The following is a 7,892-nucleotide window of genomic DNA, read 5'->3' on the forward strand; positions in this document are numbered from 1 at the left end:
ACTCGCCCTTCTTCCTTCACGCCAAGCTTTTCCTCAACCTATCCCACCTCGAGCTCCAGCACCCAAGGTTCAAGTTAATCACTTCGCGCCTCCCAGTCATGTCCGGACGCAACCTTCAAGGCTGGTGGGTGGCTTCCTCAGTCACAGAGGAAGATATTGCGAAGTTCTGAGAGGCAAGATACCTAACCGCGGAAATCCCCCACATGCTTCCTGCTCAAGGGCAGGTTATTCCTACTCCCAGATCCGGTGATAGGGTCATATTCATCTCCCATTTCCTCCGAGGGTTAGGGTTCGCTCTTCATCCCTTCGTTCGAGGGCTCATGTTTTATTACGGGCTAGATTTTCATGATCTAGCTACGGACTCCTTTCTTCACGTCTCGGCGTTCGTTATCATGTGCGAGGACTTCCTCCGTATTTCCCCACACTTCGGCTTATGGCTCAAGACCTTCAATGTTAAGCCGAAGGTAGTCGATGGGAAACAGGCGGAGTGCGATGGTGCTATGGTGAGCAAACTCACCAATACTACTTGGCCAAAGGGCTCCTTCATGGAAACTTCCGACCTATGGCAGCAGGAGTGGTTTTATATCACTGAACCCCGTGGTACCAGGTGGGTAGCTACACCGGCATTTCGATCTGGCCCTCCATTACAGCTTGCATCATGGATTAATAAAGGGTTGGACTAGGGATCCATTGATGAAGTACAGACGCTGCAAAGCCGCATTCAGAGCCTCATTGAAAAGGCCACCAGTCTTATCAACGTAATCCAAGTAATGTTGGTCCGCCAGGTCCTATCGTGCCAGCGACAGCCTCTCCGCATGTGGGAGTTCAATCCAGAAGGACCACGAACCCTTCACACTACTGGAAACTGGGAATTTGCCATCAGCCAGCTCTTTGCCATCTGCCAGCTGATGGCAAAGAACGTCTTTGCCATCTGCTTATAAAAAACAGATGGCAAAGAACTGACATACGACAAAGAACATAGTTGCCATCAGCCAATTCTTTGCCATCTGCTAGTGGATGGCAAATAATCTTTGCCATCTGACAGCAGATGGCAAAGAGGTTGGCAAATCATGTGGCCGTCAAGAGTGTGACGGCGTACCAGCCCCACCTCTTTGTTATCTGCCAGCAGACGACAAAGATTCTTTGCCATCTGCTGGCAGATGGCAAAGAGATGGGTTATTTTTTTCTAGGTAAAAAAAACTGTGGGGTTATCCCCTCCCTCTCTCCCCTCCTCTCCCTCCCTCCCACGCATCTCACCCGCCGCCGCCCAAGCACCCCGCCGCCCCACCACCCCACCACCCCGCCGCCCGCGCCCGCACCACCCATCGCCCCAGCACCCCGCCGCCCCACCACCCCACCACACTCGAGCTCGCCGTTTCTCGCCGACCGGAGCCCAGCCGCCCCGCCCCTCCTTCCCGCCCTCCTGGATCCAGCCGCAATGGCGCCGTGCCGTCGGTGGCAGATGTGGTCGGGGCCCTGGTGCGGAGAATGACACGGATGCGCCGTCCCACGTTGGTGGCCGGTGCGGATCAGGGAAGCGAGCGGAGCTCCTGCAGCATTGCAGCCATCGTCCTCTGTGTCACCGGCCGAGCATGCACACTACTGAGCATGGCGACGACGGCGTGCGCGAAGTACGCGGCTGATAGCTCGCACGCGGTTTGACCTCTTGGACTTTCATGCGGCCGTCGCGGGTTCCGGCATCGGCAGCGTGCGGGAGAAGCCGGGTGCGGTGGCTCCCAACACAGGAGCGCAGGTGAAACACAGGAGCGCGGGTGAAGATGTTCTAACCTATCGTGAGCACCTGCCCTTCATCTGTGTCTTTCTGCAGAAATGGTGATTATTTAGAAATCTAAAATTTGTTTTCTAGATTTATATCTATATGCCTTATGGGATTGGCTAAATTCTTTCGTGATTCTATTGCAGGCACTTTACTTCTAGGTTTCTTTCCGGGAGCAATTAGTGGAGTACTATGCAAACAATAAAAGTTACAAAGATGGTGAAGAGAACATGTTAACCAGCTTTGCTGACCTGTTCTCTCAGGTACCATAGCAAGCTATTGATTTTTGTTACTGTATTTTCTGCCCTTAGTTTCATTCATTTGCTGCATCATTTGCAAAACACATACTACCATAATAAATCCGAACTGTTAGTGTATCACATGTCCGCTGGATAACATTGGTTACCTACTTACCTCAGACTTATTTGAGAGTTCCATGTAGTTTAATACATATATGTTTCTTCAAAAAAGTTAGCATGTTACCTCATGGAGTTGCACTTGTGTCAACTTCAGGAATTTGGACTGTGGCGAAAGCCCAGAAATCTTGGTGATTGAATAAACATGGAACTATAATGTTTGTGAAATGGAGAGGTTACATGATGAGGGGGCATGCCTGTATTTCACTCAGTAGTGAGATGATGTATAGGTGCTTGTCAGGGACTTTATTTGTTCCTTATTATGTTTTAGTCCAAAAACATCGACACTCATTGGGTGTTATAATCTCCTGGGGGCCTTTTACTTGTTTCAGTTGTATGATTTGTTAAAGTGGCTATGCTGGATTGCCCTGAAGGTGGTATGGATAGCACATTCAGGTAATAAATATGACAAATGAAGACGCATTTTCACTTATTTGGTAAGCTAGACGCGTCAAAAGTGACTTCTTTCAAATGTGCTTGGATGATTCGTGACACACAATTAAGCTATCACAGGACTCAAAAATAGTTAGCTATCTTTACTTCCTTATAAGCATCGCCCTGGATTTTCTCTTTAAATTGTTTAAATTTTGTTATTGTCATTTAGGCAACTAAGACACGCTGAGCTCAAATATATTTTCTTAATTCCTTGCCATATCTCATGCCTTGCAGGATCGACTTCCTTCTCAATAGTGAAATTGCTTCTGTTGTTCAAGTGAGAGAAACATGCAGGTTTCTTAATGATCCACTAAATTATTTTTGGTAAAAGTTTGCTTCACATCAATTGTGTAATATGAAGAGAAATCATGGTGCTTTTCCTTTCGTCGTGTACAAAATTGTTTCCCGTTCATTACTTAATTTGTAGATGAATAATAGGGTACTTATTATTTGCGTGCATGGATTTCATTCAAATAGAATTTTCAAAGACAAATTAAATGCCATACCTTACTAAACTCAGATTAGCGCATCCAGCAGAGAAAAGTTGTGTACTTATTCCTAACAGTACCAAATAATTTAAATTCTGAATGGTTTTCGTCAGCAACTATTGTGAGTTGTCTTTGCAATTCCACATAGTAATCTTATATTTACTAATTGGAGGCACCATCCGAGATACCACGTTAATCCTAGAAACTAATCAAAATTATCCGTTGGATATCCCCATTGGTTTTCTACAACCGTGGGATTGTATCTGGCAAGAAGTCCATGCACTTTATACCACCTCCCACGTCAAATCCTCATCTATAGGCTGCAAAAGTGGAAAAGAAAAAAGAAAGGTATGTACAACCATAAGATGAAGATGCTCAGGATTCCTTGCAAAATATTTAGTCTGGCTGCGGCTGGCACTGATGCCCTCTTGCCAAAAACAGTAGTAACAATAGCACACACCTCAGGTAATTTGTCCTCCTCAACCGATGTTCAATTGTGTCTCTGAAGCTTTTTATGGGTACAAATCAGGAACAGTACATACTACGTGAAGGTGGTGCAGAGTTTTGTTAAGGTGGTGCAGAGTTGGAGACCTTATGGCTCTATAAACATTTTGTGTAGCGATCATGTGCTAGACTAATAATTTTTAAGGTGATAACATTGTGCATCAGATATTTTTCATTCTCATTATGATACTTGATGTGTGGTTGATTGTTGGGCTAAATGTTTTAATGACCTGAATTGGTTACAAGTGCACCACATTTTGCTTTTAATATCTTAATCATATTTCAAACCGATATCTTACAGTTGGCCACTTATACCTCTGCACATATGCATGCATCGTAGTGTATAGTGTTATCATCCAACCTGAGGGAAAATGAAAAAATGTTGTAATAATACGAGTATGCATACATATGTATAATTAACAACCTGAGGGAAATTTATACTCAACAAGGTTCGAATTTAGTTCTCGATCTTCTGTATGTATCTTAGTAAATTGGTCGCTACTTGCAGGAAAATGTGTCGAACGAAAAAGTTAATAATGCATCAGTACAACTTACATCATCAGTGGATTTACAGTTCAAACTTCTGTGAGGGGCTGTGCTGCTGTCTGCCCATGTCCCGAAGTGCATTTGCTAGGAGATATTTATCCTTTCTATTTTACTTGATCCAGTATGCATCCATCCTGATAGATGATAGGTTAGTCAACAATTTGCTTTTAGCTTCTTCGGACTTTAATATTTTTTCGTGTCCCAAGAACTGCTGCAAGGCATATATAAGGCGCAAGAGGTGAAAGAGGCATATACTAGACTTTAATAAAGTTTTAGGCTTAATTATTTTGATGGTCACAACTCACAACTGACAGAGTTGCAAGACTGTATGTATGTTAATTATTTTGGATGGAAAAACACATAGTCTGATTGTGATTGTGATCTTGACTTTGTACATCTTCTCAATGTTTCCACTTTGATAATATAGAATTAGTATGCATGAAGAATTAGTTAACTATTTTTTAGAATGGCAAGACTTTAAGAAAGTTGTCTGTTGTTTGTAAATATCGGAATATTATTTGTTCCCACAATTGTATTGTTTCCAAAACATTACTGACAGTGAAATAAATTTAAATTCATATACTATGAGGCAACAAAATAGTATCATCATGTTGAATAAATTTAAATACTATTTTTGTGTATGGATAAATGGTTTTTTTGTTTTAACAATAAACTTTCAACAACCTAAAAAATATACACTCATGATTAGTCATTTTTAATATAGTTAATATTATAAAAAATATTCTACTAATAAAGTATAATCTGTACAACTAGCCCGTGCAGACTACACGGGTTGACTGCTAGTTAGTTATAATGTCATACCTTGCACCATTTTCAGAAATCAACAGTTTACCCTTCCTGATGCTTTATCCCTTGGAAGAAATCTTTATGGTGCTTCCGTGCTCTCCTAAAAGCCAGTTTAAACAGACTTAAAGAGTAGTGTTATCAACGGATAGTAAGAGAGCACCCTCATCTTGCTTTCAACCACTTGCTTCTGGGCTTCACTTATATTTTTATGTACTGAACAATCTCCGCAAAGTTCACATTCTCCTACTGAATTAATAGTGCCAAGTCATAAGTCTGCAGCTAAATTTGAGGGAGAAGAAATTATCAAAAGACAACATAGGATAAATGTTACATATTCGTAGATTATTAATATTATTAGAAATGCACTGCCTGCATACTATTTGGTGTCACCAAAAATCCTTCGACTATAGTGTTCATCATCTAATGTATATTCTTGTTGTTTTCCTCATGGCCCTGTTTTAAATGTTTTGTACATGATGTCCCGGAAAAAACTGGAGTATATACCCAGGCCAAGTATCACTTTCTTTAGAAATAAGGCTAGGATACCTGATGTTAAAATAGAGACCGTGCCAATGAGTAATTCATCAATGTTTTGTAGCTAGCATTCCTATTGTTCTAGAGAAGCTACTTATGCTTCTTAGAGTAAGGGGCCATGCCATTTGGTTAACACTATCCTAACAGTATGCTGGGACACATTCATTCTATGATTCATGGTAGAAATATTTGTTGGCTATATTCCATTGAATAGGTTATGATCTAATCTGTGAAGCAATTAATTTCTGCATTTTCTGTTGTTCATTCGCGCTGTTAGATTATCCAGGATCACATTTAACTTGGTAGTACTTAAATTGCTGCAACTTCACTTTTTTGTCTGTTTAGTGAATAACGTGTGTACATTTGTTCTTTCCTATACGATATCAGATCTGCCATATGCATGAAGTGGATGCACCGGGACCTCAAACCAGAGAATTTCTTGTTTGCAAACTGGAAAGAAACGGCTGCACTGAAAGCAATTGATTTTGGCCTGTTTGTTTTGTTTTTCACTCCAAGTAGAGTCAATCCTAATATCCTATATGGCTATCGTTGAAGCTTTCCATTTTGACCCGTCTGTCACTTGTCTATGATATGGTCAGAGGACAAAGCTAAGCTGATACAGTAGCCTGTCTTATGCTATATTTAGTTTTTGTTTTGACCTTGTGAAACTTGCTACCTATGGATGAAACTGTGTAATATTGATGACTATTGGTAATATGTGTTGAATATGCTATATTGGTCATATAAATATATTTGTGTTTGATTTTCTGTGAAAATGAATTGATATAAGAAAAAACAAAATTAAATGGGGCAATATAGTCACTTTGCCATCAGCTGGCAGATGGCAAAGAGCTTTGCCATCAGCTGGCAGATGGCAAAGAGGCCATGTGTTATCTACATGTAAAATTTGGGCTGGCTTATTTGGGCTCTTTGCCATCTGCCAAAGCTCTTTGCCATCTGCTGGCAGACGGCAAAGCATGCAGCCTTTGCCATCTGCTGGTAGACGGCAAAGAGCCTGCAGCCTTTGCCATCTACTAGCAGATGGCAAAGTATGCCGTTAGCCTTCTAACGGGGCTAACCCCGTTAAGAGGCTTTGCCATCTGTCAGCAGATGGCAAAGCCACAGGCTCTTTGCCATCAGCCAGCAGACGGCAAAGAAGCCTTTACCGGCAGGGTTTCGGACGACCTGTTTGCCATCTGCTGGCAGATGGCAAAGCCTTTGCCATCCGCCGACCATGCCTTTGCCATCTGCCATGGCAGATGGCAAAGTGCCAGATTCCAGTAGTTTCAACACTTCTCCGGCACGACGCTCAAAGGAACGTGAAAATTATTCTTCGGGACACGAAAACAGTGGCCGTATACTACAGAGGACATTGGCCTTGACTGCAACCATGCGGATACCTCAGGTAAGCACTCGACTCCCGAACACAGTTTAGTCAAATTCCTCATACAATATACTGAGAAAATCATACTCGGTCAGGGATGGATAAAGAAGGCGGAGAGAATTAGGTGTTCGTTCCCTCTTCTCGAAGACTCAGCTGATCCGGTGTTAACAAGGATGCTGGCTCCAACACCATATCAAGTGCCGGTGAGGGAAGACAAGGAGGAGATAAAAAAGGCCCAAGGTGGCCCCCATTCTGGAGGCACACCAGACACCTTGTCCGGGGAGATTGGAACTCCCTCTTCTGAATATGGAAGGGAAGGAAAAACTTACATCCCTTCTTCTCATGGGATGAAGAGGACCGCCTCCAAAGACTTGAAGATAAAGGCTTCTAAGCGGGGGAAGATATCCCTATCAGGGGGTTCCGGTTCGTGTTGGAGATATGCCCTAGAGGCAATCATGTGATGATGATATTTCCATACGTATTCATGAGTCCTTTGTATTGTCCTTGAACATCATCAATGATATGTATCAGTAAGTATGTGACTTATTTGTGGAACTATGTATTGTATGATGATTGTTCTAGTGGTCCCTAGTTGATATGGTTATGCGAACACATATCCTTGACTAGTATACAACTCGGTTGATGACTATGTTTCACAAGTCATGTGCATGGAGATGCTAAACCGATAGTTTGGACTCGGGGATGGAGATCATCGAGTCGTACAGACCCACTTTGAGACGCAACGAGAGATTGTCATCTGTTAGTCTCAAGTACAATGTCTATTCCATGTCCTAGACCTGAGGTCCTCACATGTTCTCGGGATGAGGATCGATTCACTTAGGGTCTATCAAACGCTACTCTGTAACTGGGTAGTTATAAAGGTAGATTTCAGGTGAGTCGTGAGACATGTCGCGAGACATGGTTGACCAAGATGGGATTTGCCCCTCCTATTTGGAGATATATTCTCTGGGCCCTCTTGAGTGATTAGATTGAGAAAGCAT

The 7,892-nt window shown here is 42.5% G+C and overlaps 1 protein-coding gene across 18 annotated transcripts; it reads left to right on the forward strand.

Annotated features, from left to right (window-relative positions):
• The first annotated feature begins 1,309 nt into the window (after positions 1-1,309).
• Positions 1,310-6,265, forward strand: LOC123043901 (calcium-dependent protein kinase 20). 18 transcript variants are annotated; one of them, XM_044466489.1, is made up of 6 exons: positions 1,310-1,833; positions 1,924-2,423; positions 2,526-2,589; positions 2,863-2,922; positions 4,129-4,314; positions 5,895-6,265. In XM_044466489.1, the coding sequence occupies exons 3-6, from the start codon at positions 2,549-2,551 to the stop codon at positions 6,058-6,060; spliced, it is 453 nt and encodes a 150-aa protein (XP_044322424.1). In that variant the 5' UTR covers positions 1,310-1,833; positions 1,924-2,423; positions 2,526-2,548; the 3' UTR covers positions 6,061-6,265. The 18 variants fall into 18 exon arrangements, 7 of the variants coding, with proteins under 7 accessions (XP_044322424.1, XP_044322425.1, XP_044322427.1 ...); XM_044466490.1 differs by having other exon boundaries at positions 1,924-2,040; positions 2,291-2,589; XM_044466492.1 differs by having other exon boundaries at positions 1,924-2,040.
• The last annotated feature ends 1,627 nt before the right edge of the window (positions 6,266-7,892 follow it).

Source organism: Triticum aestivum, chromosome 2B, assembly GCF_018294505.1.
Source record: "Triticum aestivum cultivar Chinese Spring chromosome 2B, IWGSC CS RefSeq v2.1, whole genome shotgun sequence".
Classification (NCBI taxonomy): domain Eukaryota; kingdom Viridiplantae; phylum Streptophyta; class Magnoliopsida; order Poales; family Poaceae; genus Triticum; species Triticum aestivum.

Excerpts from the sequence above, each read along its gene's own strand:
- LOC123043901 (XM_044466489.1), top strand. The coding sequence starts at position 2,549 with ATGCTGGATTGCCCTGAAGGTGGTATGGATAGCACATTCAG. Across the intron at positions 2,590-2,862 it reads GGTATGGATAGCACATTCAG|GATCGACTTCCTTCTCAATA; the intron begins GTAATAAATATG and ends CATGCCTTGCAG. Across the intron at positions 2,923-4,128 it reads CAAGTGAGAGAAACATGCAG|GAAAATGTGTCGAACGAAAA; the intron begins GTTTCTTAATGA and ends CGCTACTTGCAG.